This window comes from Pelmatolapia mariae, linkage group LG9 (assembly GCF_036321145.2).
Source record: "Pelmatolapia mariae isolate MD_Pm_ZW linkage group LG9, Pm_UMD_F_2, whole genome shotgun sequence".
NCBI lineage: Eukaryota > Metazoa > Chordata > Actinopteri > Cichliformes > Cichlidae > Pelmatolapia > Pelmatolapia mariae.
The window spans coordinates 20,083,438-20,101,796 of NC_086235.1; the positions used below are offsets into that span (position 1 = coordinate 20,083,438).

An 18,359-nucleotide genomic window follows, 5' to 3' on the forward strand; every position below is an offset into this window, starting at 1 on the left:
TGTGAATGCTGATGCTAAGCGCGCAACTACGAGACGCGGGAGAGAAGTGATGATCCAACATTCACGCGGCTCTCACGTATAGTGTCCTCAGAAGTGTAATGCTCCTCTTCACTGTATTACAAGAAGTAGAGGAGATAGATATGCAGATATCTTGGGTAATTGAAGGTTATTATCATAATGCATGCTACCTTGTGTAGTATTCATATTCAAAAGGACAGGTTTGAGCTGAAAATATTTCAAGACCCTCAGCCTTGATTGCGGTTTGAGAGTTAGAGGATTGCAACCATCGATTCGAATTACATATGTGAAGAGTAGCATGAGGACTTGTCTTTTGTCATTGTCTGGGAGTTCATGAAATTTAAACATCAAATTATTAAGTTCAATATTTGATGTTTCTACCATTGATGTTAAGAGGGTGATGTGAGATCTACTTGTGCATTGCTACAAAATGGAGATTTCACTATGTAGCAAACTCTTTGATCTCTATGGCACGGTGCTCACAAATGAGTCATTTCAGTGATAAGAAGGCGAAATTTGCAAGAATAGCCGCTGAATTTGTTTAAGCTGAAAGAATATTGTAGCGTTTGGAGTAAAAAGTCTCTTTTTATCGAGAGGTTGTGCTCAGGGCATAGGAACTCCACCTAGCTGTTTCAGAGGGAAGCCAGAGAAAGACAAAATCCACGCTTTTTAGCTCCAAAGCAATCTGCAAAATTCTTCAAGCCCTTTTTCATATGGTGGCTGCTGATGGATAGATTAAAGAAGCTCTATAATTTCTCCATAATTTTCCCTACCTTTCTAACATCTCAGAACCTTTGCAGCTCACTAAATCATTTGCTTGGCTCTCCGGTGCCAAAGGTGTCCACACAAAGGGGACTCAACTTTGTGATCCACAGGAGCCCGAGAACACCTCTTGATTATATTTATTTCTCTGGGAAATATCAGGAAGCTTGAACTTTGCTCTCTCTGCCCCTTGTTGCGCTGCAATCAGACTCTGCAAAGCACCCTGTAATTACAAGAACCATCTCCTATTCATCAGTGGACAGAACGAAAATGCCTGCGTGTATAACGGACGTCTCTATTCTGCTGGAAAGTATGACTGGGGTGATTTCTTTTCCAACTAAATGCCAATAAAAGGTCAGTAATAGAAAAAAAATATTTGTTGTGTTGAAAGAGAGGAAAAACAAAGTAAATACAGTCTGACTACGAGACAATTTTAGTTTACTTGGCCCATGTATTTTGAAATACATGTAATCATTTTAATACCAAAAGTTAGAGTTATATTTGTGCAGCTCTAGGCTGACTCAATCTGTCACCACAACTGATGGTTAGTTAGCAAGGGGACCTCCTCAGGGCTAAAAAACCTAAGCCTGTACAGAAGATTCAAAGTGCTAATGTGCGTGCATACTGCAGTTTCTCCGGCAGTCACTGGAAACTGGCTCTAAAACTGAGTAAAGTGTCAAATCTTACTGCTTACAAAAGGTTCTGTTAAATATAGTAAGTGTTTTTTTAAAAATATCTCACTATTTAAATTATATTAAACCATAAAATGATGCATTTTCACTGGTCTGGCTACTCTAAATGACAAGTGTACAACGAGTTAAGCACTAGACGCTACCTGGGCTAATTTGAGCCACCGAACTGGATGCCTTGACTGCTTTGCTGCTACCTTTTTGAGCTTTTTAAATGTAATTATCTGACAAATAACAAAGCTTTCTGTGGGATTAATGGTACTGACGAATCATGTAAGAAGTCTTATGTGGTAAGACTTCTTATTTTTATATGACTGACCACTAATTAGCAGGTATTCGGTGGTAGTCATCTTGCTAACCAAGATAGCTAGTACTAGCTGATGGCTCATCAAAAAATGGCTAACACTTGCTAAAAAAGTAAAAGTAAAATAAAAACATGAACATAAAGCTGCAATGCATAAATCATTCATTATATATCTTTTACACAGACTTTGTTGGGAACCAAATAATCTGGCTCTGCCTAAATATAAGTCTATCTGTCTATCTACCAAGATAATGGACAGAAGCAGCTGTATCAGTCTTCCATATCTGACTCTTGTGATCAAACTGAATATTTATATTTCCCAAAATATCAAATTACTCCTTTAGAAAAATGCTACTAACTTATTACACTCCAAATATTTTTTAGGTCTCATAATATCAGCTCAGAGACAAAACGACATGTGCGATTTCTCTATTTGTTCTGGAAAGTCGCTCAATTAAGGCCAGCGATGCAAGTAGGAATGAAAGCAGTCTCACGATGTGACATTTTACACATACTGAGAAGAAAAAAAAACTGAATAAAGAGGCTCGAATAAATAATGCTGCACTGCAATGATAATGTTTCAGATTGCAGAATCAAAGATTGGCACAGTGGACAGATGAAAATATAAGCCGATGTCATTAGAAAATTATCGTGAAATCCACAAAAGTAGAAGACCTCGAGATATAGATTTAAAAAAAGAGAGAGACGGGGGAGAAAAAATTAAAGAGTGAAAAAGACAGAGGGGTACAGAGAGAAGTCTTCATAGAGATTTCTTCATATGCTTTTCTGCGATTTGCTGAAAATTCATTATACGCTCTCTTCTTTTTCCCACACCCAAAATCCTTTCCCAGCATCCATAATTCTAAGCACTGAACCAGCCCCCCTGTTCATTTTAAGACTCCATTGTTTCTTATCGCACCGAATGTGGTTGCTGCTCAGATAGGGTGTGCTTCTTTTACACACCAGCAGCAACAACAGCAAATGATAAACACCTCAGTTTGCTCCTTCATTCTTTTTCATCCTTCACAGTTTTTCTGCTTTGATTTGAGCTCCTGCAGTGACCAAAAGATATGAACAACCAGTGCAGAGCGACGCAGAGGTGTAGCAGGCTTTCACCGCTGCTAAATATATACCGTTACACTCATCTCTTGTTAGATTTTAATGGCTCCAGTGCACTCGTGTAGCAAAGTCTCTCCAGGCCAGATTCTTTCTCTTCCCCTCTCCTCTACGGCCCTTCACCCGCTTGCCTCGGGGCATTAGCGGGCCTGCCGAAAGAAATCAAACCCGCATCACTGGAGACACGCGGACCCCAACCTCCCTCCCCATGCTAAAATAAACTGCTCACCTTCCCTGTGTATTATTAGCACATCAGTCTGTTTTCAGGTGAATGGGTTGCTTCTCCTGTGCACTCAAGGTTACCCTGTCGATTATTTAAAGTCAAATAATGACAGAACAGCTTGTGTTTAAGTACTAAAGCCTCTTAAAATTGAGCTTTCAGTGACAAGACTAGGCTGGCTTCATGCACCTTGCACTGGCATGCACCTGTAGTTATCCCATATGTAGCAATGATTTTGGATGCACAGATCTGGAGGGATGAGGAGAACCTAACATCATCACTGTCAACTGGATGCAGATTTGGTGCAACGGTTTTTGTTCCTGCTGGCTTCCTGTGAACACCTCCTCCATTACACGAAGCTCCATACAGCTGTTCCAAAATGGCTGCCTGCTTCTGTGTTTCTGTTTGGTGTCAGAGGGCTAAAGCGAGGGAAGAAATATATGCTCCTGCGGATACACAGAGATTAGGATTAGAGCGAGAGCTGCAGCATTTGGGGACTTTGTCATTAACAGGCAGTTTTAATCAGGGTCTGTCCCAAGGCTCTGCTGCTGCTCGCCTCAGGAGCCCTGCAATCCTCAGAGAGCGGAAGAGGCAGAGCGGGAGAAGAGGAAGAAACAAGGAGAGGAATATGAAAGAGGAAGGATAGGCAATTCAGGGAGGAGGAGAAGATGAGGAAGAGGGAGGGAAATAGGAAAAGAAGGCCCTATAGTATCAGGAACAGTATTGGGAACAGTGAGGGGGAGGCAGCATGCAGAGCAAGGAATGCTGGATGTGTTATTGCATGTACAAGGCAAGATGGCTGCTGGATGTGCTTTACGCTCCCTCTATGTGCTATTGATTTTGCTCCGGCCTGGTGTCTGTGTATTATTTGAATCTTAAGATGTCAGTGTTGGTAATCACCGGCTCCATTAAAAGGCAGGCAGCACGGCCACAGCCGGGGAGCCTGGGAAGGCGGATGAATTATTAAGGAGAGGGTGAGGTGGTGGGACATTTCCACCATCGTCCTCACGAATGTCATCCCACTCAGCCGGGAGACACACAGGCACAGGCTGGCTTGACAAAAATCGACAGTGACTTTCTCCTCCCCCACCCGGAACCGGTTTGATCCTGATTGCAGACACTGCAGCTGGCAATTTCCAGAATAATCTGCAGCTCCAGCCCTGCCTGCCTGCCCTGCCCCCCCTACAGATCCGCCAGCTCTTCCCACCCCCACCCTGCCTTGTGCCCCGGCATCCTCCACGGCCCTCCAGCAGCATCGATAATATGGACAGGAGGATAGGCCTTTGATTTGCTGAATCAGAGGATCCCATCTCGCCACCCTTGTGCGTGTGAACATGTAGATGAGAGAGAGGCAGAGTGAATACATGCAAGCTAATGTGTGCTTATAAAGTCAATAAAGCTACAACATTTTTCACGCAAATAATATTCCCACAGAAATCTGAATTACAACTAGTCTGGGTTAAAATATGAACATATGAATGTAAAACAAAGAGCCTACACACAAGTGAATTCTTTTTAAGGATGGAGCATTGAGACCCACACAAATCATTTAAGATGAATAAGAGATAACAGTTGAAATTATTCATCTGTACATTTGTCTGCTGGATTTTTCCATCCTTATCCTTATCCTAGAACTTGTGTTTTAATTTTCATGAATTGATCATGCTCTTACAAAAAAACTGCAAGAATTTCAACACTTTTACTGTTTTTTATGGTATCTGTCTGGAGGTTTTTTTTTTTTTTTTTTTTAGTATTTATCAAAGATGTACATATTATTATTGTAGATATTGCCACTTTTGGCAATGGTTTGTTGTTATACTGTTATACACTCACTGCCTGATTCTTCAGATACACCTGTTCAACTGCTAGTTTGAAAAAATTTTAATAGGCCAATCACGTAACAGCTACTCAGTCCATCTAGGCATGTAGACATGGTCAAATTGATGTGCTGAAGTTCAAACTGAGCATCAGAAAGGAGAAGGAAGGTGCTTTGAATGTGGGATAGTGCCTGGTCTGATTATTTCAGAAACTGCTGATCTACTGGGATTTTCCCAGACAGCATCTCTATAGTTTATTATAAATGATTTGACAAACAAAAAATATCCAGTGACAATTCTCTCAGTGAAAATACTTAATAATAAATCATTGCTGGTGTCAAAGGTCAGAGGAGAATGGCCAGATTGCTTTAATCTGCTAGGAAAGCAACATCAAATAACCAAGGCACGCAGTAGAGGATCACTGAATGCACAATATACTGAACTATGAAGCAGCTGTAGTTGGGCTACAACAGCAAAAGACAGCACCGGTCTGGTCTGATGAGTCTTTATTTCTGCTGAAACATTCAAATGTTTGGGTCAGAATTTGGCTTGAAAGCATGGATCCATCCTGCCTTATATCAGTGATTCAGGCTGCTGGTGGTGTGATGCTGTTGGGGATATTCTCTTGGCACACTTTCAGCCTCTTAGTATCACCTGAGCATTGTTTAAATGCCACAGCCTACTTGAGTATTTTTAGTAAGTGATGTCCATCCCTTTATGATCACAGTGTACTCATACTCCGATGGCTGCTTTCAGCTGGATAACACACCATTTTTTGAGGCACAAACCTCATATCATCTCAAACTGCTTTCCTGAACACGATCATGAGTTCACTGTATTCAAATGGCCTCCACAGCCTTAAAGGGAAACGACCTAAAATAGCTTGTTTCAGAAAGTGGATAGACAAAGAGGCTCTGAGATACCAGTGCAACTTATACAAAGATTATTTCCAACAATAATATGTGCTACAAAATGACCATAAAAGGTTAACCTGTCTGTGACTTTTGTACTGTAATACAGTTCACATAGTGTTTCAGACTTCAACGCTGACAGTAAAGCATGAGTAAATTATAAAAGAAGAAGTCAGGAAATATATCTCAGAGTTAAGATCATACAATTAAAGAGGAATAAAAACCAACAATTGTAGCTTAAAATTCACATAAATTCTTTGTATTATTCACCTAACACTCGCACGACTCAAAAAGAGTGATTTAACATGAACTATGACATCAACACAGCTGTGCCCTACGCCAGTTTTTAAAAGTAAGAGCCAAATTCACATCATCCAGTTATTTTGAAAAGCACCAGTTTATGTGTGCTCTTGATAATGGCATTAGGGTTTTAATAATGGAGCGAGAATATGGAACAATGACCACAATGCTTGGTCAGAATTCATGTAATATCTTTAGAGGCACCTGACATGGTGACAGAGCGCATCAGTGTTGGGCAGACTAGGACGAGTCACTATTTCCCCCAGAAATGGAGAGTAATTTTCTCTCTATTTGAGAGACTGCGTCTCAGCACAGATAGACATAATAAGATGTAAATTGGCTGAGGGGTGATATAGGGAAGGGTTGCCTCACTTGGAGAAACATGAACAGCAATTAACCATGGGAGAGACGAGTGCGCATTGTCTCCATGGATGTGAGCTTGAGCTGCTCCACCAACCACAACATTATCGTCAAAATGCACCAAAATGCCCGACCTAGGAAGCTGCAGACTAACACCACACTGGCTCACTGTCTGTATTTTTTATGACACGTTCAGACAGCTTTTCAAATGCAATTATGTTGACAACCATTTAAAAACGCTTATACTACTTTTGTTAAACAAATAAGACACACATTTAAATTCAGATGTAATTTTTTTGTTTATATTTTGACTTCTAGAAAGTGAGAAAATGCAAATATAGTAATACTATAATCTGCGAATCACAGGATATCACATTCAGAAATGACAAGCTCGGGATTTACATCATTTATTTTTTCTTTGTGGCATTCAACCTCAAGTCTGCTGGTTGAATCAATTTATTTGTTTAACTAGCGAAACCAAAGGTAAGGAAAAGCATTTGGAAACAAAACATTTGAGCGAGTGCGTGTGCACATGCACGGATGTGTAAAGTGTTTGCATGTTTACTTTTCTGCTCTTGTTTTGGTGGTAATTGGCAGCCGGTCTGGCAGGGCCATTGTTGAAAAGTGTGGCCTGCCACTGACAGTGATTCCCTATTATCACTGTAAGAGAACTGTACGCTTAGAAGGATTCAGGCTGAGAACATTTCATCCCCAAATAACACCATAAATATAAAAGCAGGGGTTTGTGATCGAGGCCAAGTTCACAGAGATTAAAAAAACACTGTTTATTACATTTTCTCTTGTAATAGACTAAATAAGCGGAGTTATCTCTAACTCACGTAACATCTCTGCTGGATGTAAGCCGCACTGAGACAATGTGAGTGGAGGAACTCAATTATTGACTTATGCAGAGTCTATCTTTAATACTTGAGGTCTGTGGCACTGCTGGACCACCATGCCAACTAATGTTACTATGAAATATTGTTTTCTGTTACATTGTTACTTTGTGGTTGGTTCAGTTTTGTAATATGCATGAGTGGTAGGTGCACATAAGCCGCTGCTTCGGCCTACACGCTTTTTGTCTGAAATATAGTTGGGTTTGTGTTTTTTTTTCTTGTACTGCTTGTTTTGTTATGATCATATAGAAACAAATTAATTAATTAAAAACACAGCAAAAAACAAAACAGATCTGACCAATCAGACTGCTGCATTTGGTAACAAGCGCACTCATTACTCACAATGTGAACTGGTTCTGAATATATAATGATATGGAAATAGTAAAGTAATAATTTAACCTCAGGCACAGCTAGATGCTGCTTCAGCCCCCTTGGATGTGGTCACAATCTCCCTGCTACTGCTTTTTCTTGAGAATTGGATGACCCCACAATCTTTGTTTCTTCCTTTGCTTGTTTAGAAACATCAGGACCAGCGTTACACAACAAGTTTGCTTCTGAAAAATCTGGTATTTAGCGTTTGTTTTTTTCCGCAATGCGCTCAGTGTATAACAGCCCTTAGCCCTGTGATATACTGGTAAGCTATCCAGGGTATACCCTGCCTCTTGCCCCATGACAACTGGGGTACACTTCAGCCCTCAGTCACTGGTTATGCAAAAAAAATGGGTGGATGGAGCTACAAATAATTAGTTTAAAGATCAAAAGATTGAATTATCACAAAAATATACAGAGAACAGACATAGTTTACAGTAAATATCACATAATTACTGTTCAAAAAATTAAGGAAACAATTTTAACTTTTAGTTTTAACTATACCCGTGCAATACCACAACTTGGGCAAACATACGTATACATCGGTGGGCAGACGGGCAAAGATGTGTTTAAAAAGAATTTGTATAATGTGTCTGACCGCATTGACAAGCAAAGGAGTATATAGGCTGAGCTCTGAATGCCGCACTGGGCGGTGAGGTTAAAGCTGGACACTGAGAGGCGAGAGCTGTAATACTGTGTGTATGGGAATAATGATGCATGCTTTCAGACAGTCTCCTGAAAGCCTTCATGGTGTTGTACTTATTTGCACGAACAAACAGAAATTGCTGTGCCAAGAATATAAAAGAGCTTTAGAAAGAAGTTCAAAGCCTTTCGCTAACTTTCTTACCTCTGTGCCCCCTTAGTTCTGATGTCAGAAATTTGTGGGAGGGAAGGGTTTCCGAAGGTGTTCGACCATCTGACAAGCACTTCTGCAGACCTAAAAGTGGATTAGTAATTGTGGGGGGTTGCAGCGCAGTTAAGAAGTTTATACAAAAGTTAAGTGTAACTCTGCAGTGGGAAACACGGTTAAGTGACAAAGTGGGGAAAAAAGCCTCTGGAAGCAGTGGAGGTGACAAATATTGCAGTTCCTCAAAAGGCCACTTGAGGCTAGCTTCAAAATTGAGTCAAACGCAGCTTTTCAGCAGAAATGAGGATACTTAAGAGTATGGTACACAAAAATGTGACTACTATAATGCATTTTATTTATTAAATGTTCAGTCATGTATAATGTGAGGACATTTTGTGTGACAGGTGAATGCCAAGTAGTAATGAAAGGGACCTACATAGCCACATATGTAATATTGTTGCGTTTCTGTTCAGCAGGCCACTATGCAGGACTCCAGAGACAAAAAACAAACTCAGAGGTAGCTTTATTGCTGGAGCATAGAGGGACAAAATACAAACAAAGCTAGGGTGGAGCCAGAAGTGAAAAGTCGGAGACAAAAACGGAATTCACGGAACGAAGGTGCACAAGGAACAGTACAAGGAACTGAGGAAAACTGAGGAGCTTAATACACACATGAGATAATAGTGAAAGAAGACAGATTAACAGAATCTAAGTAATGAGGCAAAAACCTGAACATGAAGCACACGAGAGGGAGGGAATGACAAAATAAAACAGGAAGTAACCAAAACATGAGAACACCTAACTGAGGGAGACTTAACAACTGGACACGGGAAATACAGGGAAAGCGGGATAATCTGAAATAAAGATAAAGACAAAAATAACAAAAAGACCAAGCACTGAAAACAGAAACTAGGAACAAAACTCATTATTCACAAAAGCAAAAAGGAGTAAAAAAAAGACAAAATGCAAAACACTGAGTCAACAACCCAGGAAAAATAACAGTTCTTGTGTGTCCATTTTCATTGTGTATTTGCTTAGCACTATCTACAAGTATCTCTGTCTGTGCGATGCATACACTCTATGGCTACACCTTGCTGATGATATCTAGCTTGTTTGATGTATACACTGAGGCTACAGTGGCTTCACAGATATCACGTGTCTTTTCATAACTGTGCCTTTTCTGTAAGGTACATTTATCGAAGCCATGACCACTTCAAACCCACTGCATTCTCTGATCACCGCTCCCAAAAAAACAACAACAACAAAAAAACAGGAAATAAACAGCGTAAAATGTGCAGGTGCGTCAAATGATCTTATATTCAGTACTGATAATTGATTTTTCCCACTGGTGCTTTTCTCCCGAAGTGAATGAGGGACTGTAAACTCAATTTCTCTGTGTATTTCACAGTAATCAAAGCATGATATGGCCTGGTCATGTATGATTCACGTGGATAGCTGCAGAAGTTCAAAGGTTCCCCCTGGTTTTAAAGACCTCTGCGGTGCTGTGGAGGTTTCTATGAGGTCCGGGGGTTTGGAGGTTTGTTTATGTCAATTACATGCACACACCTAAGCTTTGGTGAATAATAGTAGATATCCATTTCATCCCTCATTTGCACACTCATTTTAACTATATTATACCAGCTGTGCAATGTAAGCTGGCAGAGCTGCATGGTGACATGTTGGGGTCAAACTGGTCTTTATGCATTTTCAGAATATTGACGTTTGGCCAAATACCAAGAAAAAAAAACCCCTTTAAAAAAAACAGCCTATATCTTATGACCTATTTTTCTAATATAACAGTTAATTGCCATGTTGGTCCAGTTTAAAAACAGACAGCAGGCAGCACACTAAAAGCCTGGTGAAGCCAAGTGCCGGTGTGGTAGTAGGATGCAGTCGTAAAGCATTTATCATGGCACTGCCTAGTGGCATGTCCATCAAGCACCCAGCACTGGGAAATGGAGTCACCCCTCATGTCTACATGTGCCATGGACCGTAACTCTGAATTGAAACATAACTTTTTTTTCCTTTGTTTACAAGAAAGTGGCACAGAGCCACTTGAACTATAAATAAAGACATATACTATATTTACTATGGCTAAAACTGTTCTTCACCTCTTCAAGTCTTCAGTTTTTCCTGCCATGTCTTGGTGTCTGGGTAAGCGGTCACTGAAAATGAATCAGATGGAGCTTGATTCAAGTATCTGTCATCTAGAAGCAATGTGTATAAGAACGCCAACTCACGCAACTCACGCAAACTCACTTCCAAAAACGTAGGGGCACTGTTTGAAGTAAATAAAACAGAATGTAACGATTTGGAAATCTCATAAACTCGTATTTTATTCATGACAAAACATAGAAAACGGGTAAAAAATAAAAAAATTGGGACAGGCAACAAAAGCTGGGAAAATTAAGTGGTACTAAAAACAAGCAGCTAAAGGGAGATTTTGCAACTAATTGGGTTAACTGACAATAGGATCATTAACATGATTATTTATATATTTTTTTAAAAAAGTATCTTAGAAAGGCAGAGTTTCTCAGAAGTAAAGTACAAATTGTGGAAAAATTCCAAAATAACATTCCTCAATGGAAAATTGGGAAGACTGAATATCTCATCAACTACAGCACATAAGATCAACAAAAGATTCAAAGAATCTGCAGAAATCTCTGTGTGTTGCTAAAAATCAATATTTGACGCCTCTGATCTTCGGGCATTAAAAACAGGCATGATTATGTCATGGAAATGGCTGCACAGGGTCAGGAGCACTTCCAGAAATCACTGACTGTGAACACATTTCACTGTGACATCCACAAATGCAGGTTAAAGCTCTATCCTGCAAAGAAGAAACAACACATGCCGCCATCTCTGGGCCAAAGCTCATTTAAAATGGACTGAGGCAAAGGGGAAAACTGTTGTGTGGTCAGAAGAATAAAAATTTGAAATTCTTTTTAGGAAACATGGAAGCTGCACCCTGCTGTAAGTGAAAGTCAGTGCTGAAAGGTACTGTATATACAGGTTTTACAGTAACAAATGATCCAGACGAAGCCCTTTTCAGGGACTGGCTTGCTTATTTGAGCTCAATAATGCTAAACTGCATACTGCATCTACCACAGGCTTTGTAGTAGAAGATTTCTGAAGATGCTGAACTGACCTGTCTCCAGTCCAGAATAACCAATTTAAAACATATGACATGTCATGAAATGAAAAATACAACAAAGAACACCCAGGACTGTTCAGCAGCAAGAATCGTATATCAAACAAAAAATTGGAAAACATTCCTCTCCCAGAAGTTCATGTGCTGGTCACCTCAGTTCCCAGATGTTTACGAACTCTAGTTAAGAGAAGGAATGCTACATAGCGGTAAAAATCATCCTGCTTCATCTTTTTTTTTTTAATCTATTGCTCCTCTCAAATTCCAAATAATATAATAATATATGGTCTACATTTTCTACTGTTTGAAGATTTTATATGTTTTCAATGTTTTTACTGTGAATAAAATTTGCAAATATTTCATTCAGTTTTTATTTGCATTTTGCACAGCGTCCCTACTTTTTTGGACCTTAGTTTGTAAGTTGCAAGCAAGCTTAGCCATGTCTCCTATAATGGATAATTAAGAACGCTTTCCATCTAGATCTTAATTTCAGTTTTTAGTTTGATTTGCACGATGATGCATCTCAGATACAGATGGGAATCTTGACATGAGAGGATGGAAGCAAACTGGCATCAAAAAGCTGTGGACTTTCTTTGGGCATGAGATTTTTTAATTCATATCATGCACAGAAGCTTCTCTACCTGTCCAAAGTTCAAGTTCAGTTGTTTGATGTTGGCTGTCTCTGTATCCCTGGTGTGTGTGTGTGTGTGTGTGTGTGTGTGTGTGTGTGTGTGTGTGTGTGTGTGTGTGTGTGTGTGTGTGTGTGTGTGTGTGCAGATAGGGAGAAACAGCCAGGGAAGGAGTGAGTGTGTGAGTATGTGCGCCTGTGGCTGAGTCTCTGATGTGACAGTATGTGTGCACCCTAGCTATGTAATTTAGTCCTTGTAAATTTATAATTTGGTTAGCACAACTGCTCCCAGAGACTGCTGGAATGCTGCCAACCTCAGGCTGTGTGTGTATGTGTGTGAATACATTGCCGCTACTACCGCTCTGGGCCTCTAAGGTTCACTCAAAGCATGCTCTTCCACATCCTCTTGGCTTCTCTTGGTGATGCACCACAACCTTTCAAGAACAAGGTTGCAGCTCCTCCGAGTGCAACATGACAGCACGACGTAGGTCCTCTCTCCAACTCCCTGTTTCCAGTGTGACCGTTTGTCGTGCACAGCTCAACATCTGTATCTGCTGGCTGTCCGGTAATGTAATTGAAGCTCTGTAATCTGTATCTGCACAGAGCTGTGGTGGTGCCCTAACGTAGATGGATGAAGAGCAGTTCGCAGCGCTTGGCTAAGATAATCAGCTGGAATGCTGGCAAGGGCAGAACAACACCTGCTGCTGAGGGGAGTAGCCAGCACTAATTGTGGGAGTGATGGGGGGCCTAGCTGCTGCAAACTCCACCGACAGTTCGCCTAATGCAATTAGACGCCATGTTCTCCTCCAGCAAAATTGCATTATGGTTTTTACATTTAATTTAGCCCGCACAAAATGAAACGGTATCAGAGAAGAGAGATAATGAGAGCAAACTGATATTGAAATCTGAATTGTGTTGGGAGGCTATTAATGGGACAATGAAACGCTGTGGCTGACAACATGTTATGCTGTGGTAAAACAGTTTAATAGTGTCATTAAGAAGATCCTTTTTTGTGATATTGCTGCAAGCCTCCAAGGTGCCAAGCGTATTTCTTCCTCTCCGCTGCTTCCCAAGGCTTCATCCGCTCATTGTTTTTTTCCAAAATTTACAGGATATTGATCACCAACTGATTTTTCTACATCTTTTTGATGGCCATCTGTTGAAGTGCCCATTTATGAGGGTTTTCTATTGATCTTCCTAAATGGCTTCTTCCTCTTGTCTCTCTAAGCGCACCTCTAATCAACAGAGAGTACCTTTACAATAAATGCTAATATTTTCATTTTAAATATTCATGAAATATCTGGTTTTACTCGGTTGTCCAGCTTGTATTTAACTTTACATCAAAGAGAATTTTGTGGTCTACCGCTGTGGGGCTGCGGAGGTGATAGCGGGGTCTTGGCCCTATTACAGGGAGCTTCTTCTAGGGTCTAGTCATCAAGCTCGGCTACGGTGAAAGCAGTGCAGAGAGACAAGCTGCTGCAGTGTGACTTTGCTCCTCTCTCATGCTTTGATTCATTATTCAGAACCCGAGAAGTCGTCCTGCAATCCCACAGCAGCGCAGAGAAACACGCATGCACACACACAGAGAGATAGATGGAGATAGGCACGCAGGCAAACCGAAAGTAAATTCAAAAACAAAATCTTCTTTAAGCTGGAGAAATTCACACAAATATGAATAAATAGAGGCGCGTGCGCACACACACACACACACACACACACACACACACACACACACACATAAATATGAAGCATCAACAGTCACACTTACATATAAAAGGCAGGATCAGAGAAGTGCACGCATACACAGGCACACACATACACTGCCCCCTTCTGCCAGCATTACTGGCCTGCATGCTGTATGGAAATGTTGTTCCTAATGACTCCGTAATGACAGCGACTTATGTCCTTACCATAGTTGATTTGTTTCCTGGGTTTTAAGAGTAGATTATTTCCATGGTACAGACTTAGCGTAAGCTGTTCAGAAACCACAAGCACTGCACTTCAGCCCCGGTTTGGGATTTTAGCCAGGTCTAATCAGATTAAAGCACTGTTTTTCCCCCCTCTTCTCCTTTTTGAAACAACATGCCACACTGCTCTCTCAGTCCTGCTACATGAGCCTGAAGAAGCGAGCCAAAAACAAATTGCTTTTAGTTGAGGCTGACAAGTAGTTGTGTAGAGAAAATAAAAGGTTGTTTGGAGCAGATTAATTCTCCTTCACAGGAGAGCCTGGCTGCAAGGCTGCCGTTTGAATTGGTCCCTCAGTGACGGAGGAAAGATAGCTTCTTTTTGAATATTCTGAGACAGGAGGAGCTCATTGTTGTAGACTTAGCCACACGAGAGGGAAGACTTTGCAAAAGAGATGAAAAGCGAAACAAACTAGCTATATTCATTTCTAATACACAGCAAATCGCGATGCTGCAGTTAATTCAAACTTAATCTTATCCCAAAGATGACGGCCACGTTAAAGAAAACAGTCCAGTATGGATTTAAAACCTGCTACTCCGCTAAACACAGTCCAACCAATAACCGAGCTTGATGTTCTCATCCAGCCTCATATCAGCTCTTTGTTCTGCAAGCCCTGTTGAGCAAATATAATTTCAGAGACATTCTGTTCTCATTAGTTTCACAGTCATATTACAAATAGGAGGGGAAACAGAGGTGGAAATATGCGTAATTCTTGCGGGTAATAACACATTATGCCTCTGGACACAAGTGATTTTATTCTTGCCTTAGTTTATTGGAGAGGAGTCCTGACTTCTAACCTGTGAAGGGTTCTTGCGGGCCTGACCTGGATCCTTCAGCATGAATTAAGTGAACAATGGAAGAGCCGGCTGAATGATGGCTCCACGCGCCTTTGTGCCTCTGTTACAAAACCACTCCTAAAAGGGTGGCCTAGATGACACACTCTCTAGAAATCGATCACATTTACTCAGCCTCTGGGCCTTCCAAAAGCTGGATTTAGAGCGAAAAAAGTAAAATGGCAAAAGCAGAATGAAATGAAATCCCCTTTGCATTTGAAAACAGAATGGAACAAAAGTGAATAACGGTGGGTGCAAAGAAATGTCTCGGTCCAGGTCTACTTTGCTTTCTCCGACGCGCACTCATGCGGCAAATTTCATCAGCAGTAGCCCTATTGATTTTTAACCCTGGAAATATAAGACCAGGGAAGTCGGGTACAGAGATATCCATGGATGTTTGGGTTGGTTATCTGTACCGCTCCCTGGTCCCTGCCTCCTTCCTGGGAGTGTGAGCAAGCCAGTGCTCTGTCAATTGTCTGACAATATTTGGCTAACACAGAGGCTGAGCTTTACAGACATGATACTAGATTGAAAAGATAGACCTCGTATCCAGCGCTGGGAAAATTCAATATTTCTACTGTAGTCACTGATTCCAGTACAATGAAGCACAAACCACACTAGCTTTACTGCTGAAAACTGATGGGTTAACTTACATTCACAAGCTTTTCATGTCAAAGCTGATGACTGCTCTTGAAACACAAACAAAAAGAGCGGCGATGCCTCATACATCTGTCAGAAGCCACCTCTAAGTGGAGTCTAAATAGAGGTGTAAGCCTTTGGCTCTACTGTGCACGAATCCCAAACTGCATTTCCAGGCTGCCTGTGCGTGTGTCCTCGTGCTTGTAAGCTTCAAGGCCCAATCTCCGTGACAGTCCTGTCTCCCGCAAATAGGTCACATAGCCATTAAAGTGCACGGGGTGGCAGATCACTCGCTCTGTATGTTGGATTGTTTCACTGTTTGGTTTCTTACTGTCTGTGAGCCGCAGCAGTGTGCAAGCTGAGAGCTGGAGGCGGAGAGGTCTGTTCGCCATGATACTAAAAAGGACAGGGGAGCAGGAAAGAGCTCTTTAGTCTCTGAACACAAAGCTCAAGTCACTGCTCTGAAAGGGACCAGGACGCAGGGACGTTAGACTCCCATTCTGTTTGGCCTGCAGCTTTTGGAAAAAGCTGGAATAAAGAAAAGAGCGTAGCCTGCTGTAAGCCTTCTTAATGGGAGTTGCTTGCTCAAAGGTGACTGAGTGACCGCAAGGCAGAGCACTCTGGATTTATATGGGTTCAAGGTTAAGCAAGGGCGTCCAGTTATACTGACGCAGCCCATTCCATCTGCGCCAGGTCTGACCTTGTTTTCCATCACAAATCCACAAAATAAAATGACACATCAAGAGGCACTAGTCCCCCGCCCCAAAATATAAAGGGAAGTGATTTCGTAATGGTGCCCTATCAGACCTCCACGCGTCAAGGTTATCTGTATAACAAAGCAACTTTCTTATTCCATGCATTTTCATGAGTCAACCATGAGAGGTAGATGAAAGAGAAGTGTAGCAGTTGGTGACCTCCAGGTCAGAGGGTAGAGGGCTCCAGCTGGTCACACTACCTCCTCACTGACTGATTCTGCATCCACCCTATTGTGTTTGGCGCGTGTCCATTGTTCCGCAGCAGCATTAAAATGCATAAATTCCTGTCACCCATTTCACTGCTAGTTGACCTTATTAGCTAAGGTGGATACATAAAACATGAAGTTTAGGATCATTAGATATATGAGATTCACTGAAAGAGAGATGCTACTCGGCAGTGGGTATATATCTAAGGTGATGCTCAGCACTCGCAGCGCAATCAATAAAACATAAAGTCTATCGTTACGCTGGATGAAAGCAAACAAATCCTTGGTGTAGGTGAGGAGATATATTCAAACAATCACCAAGGTATAAACGCCTCTGGAAATTCGTTGGGCTCCATGGAATCTCCAGGCAGCCTATTGTAGGTACTTGCCACCCTGCCCCCACTCTCCTCTCTATTTTTCTTCTCTGCATGCTTCTTGCAGAGCACACACAGACATACTGCAGCGAGCGAGAGGAGGAGAGAAGAAGAAAAGGGGAGTGGGGAGGAGAGAAGAGGTGCTGATACTCAGTAATTGAGGGGCAACCCTGTCACAGTTGACCTGCAGGAGACCGGGGATATAATGTATTCCATTTTCTCTCTGCTATCCTGGGACTGACAGCCTGCAGAGTCCCAGGTCTGACAGACCTAACTGAGAGCTGTCATCCTCTGCCTACCTTATAACACCCATTTCTAGCTTGTGCTCCGAATCACATGCGCACACATATTGTGCATGCACAAATATTTGACTACCATTGGCTTCAACTTGCAGGTTGTCATAAAATTTACAAACAAATACACAGTAGAATTCCCTTTAATAGGAAGCCAGAGCATTTTTGTGTGAATTTGTGGAGTGAAATGACTGCACTCCCTGTTTTATAGAGACTCTAATGCTCCTCTAGTAAAAACAAAGTACCAGCGCTCATCACCAGAAGCACATCTCCCAAAAATGGGACAGATGCAGTGACGGATAAAGGGAGTATATTTAGACCCTGAGTCCTTGCCCTTTGTGTCTTCCTGATTTGTTCTAATGTGGGAGCCTAATCCAGGAAAAGCAGATTAAAAATGTATTAAATTCCTTAAAATTGCAGAATTTTTTTTAATACCACATTTGCAGTGGAAATGCAACTGAAGCAGCTTAAACAACATAAACCTCCCGAACGTCGTCTCCGCAGCAATGAAAGAGGGAGCCGAGATACGCAAGCAAAATGAGTCACGTAAATTATGTTTTGAAAAATGCATTGTTACACTGATGATGTGTATTTGTAAAACAGCAAGAAGAAAATGCTCAACCAACCAGTCAGAGCAAACCAAGAGTTAGTGATTGCAGATTGCTGACACGTGCTATATGTGCGTGTATGTAATTGATTGTGCACTGTGACCCAAATAGTTGCACGGAAAAAGTGAGAAGTTTTTTTTAATTTTTTTTTTTACATTACTTATGTTACTTCACTAAATCAATATAATATCACTTTGCAATTTCCACAGTGCTTCGCTGCATACAGATTATTTTTTCTTTCTGTCTCATAAAAACCCTCAAGTGGATTAGCTCCAAATGAGAACATGGAAGTGGGCAGGAA

General features: G+C 41.3%; 1 protein-coding gene across 2 annotated transcripts in view; it reads right to left on the reverse strand.

The window, feature by feature from the left end:
• Window positions 1-18,359, reverse strand: part of abhd10b (abhydrolase domain containing 10, depalmitoylase b) — a 78,428-nt gene that overhangs the window by 37,668 nt on the left and 22,401 nt on the right. Inside the window, exon 1 of one of the 2 annotated variants that reach the window (XM_063483695.1) lies at window positions 15,837-15,853. The exons of the other annotated variant lie outside the window; for it this stretch is intronic. Coding sequence (XP_063339765.1) covers window positions 15,837-15,838 — 2 coding nt within the window. The 5' untranslated portion in view covers window positions 15,839-15,853. Of the gene's footprint in view, window positions 1-15,836; window positions 15,854-18,359 lie in introns of those variants that run through there. 2 annotated transcript variants of the gene reach the window in all.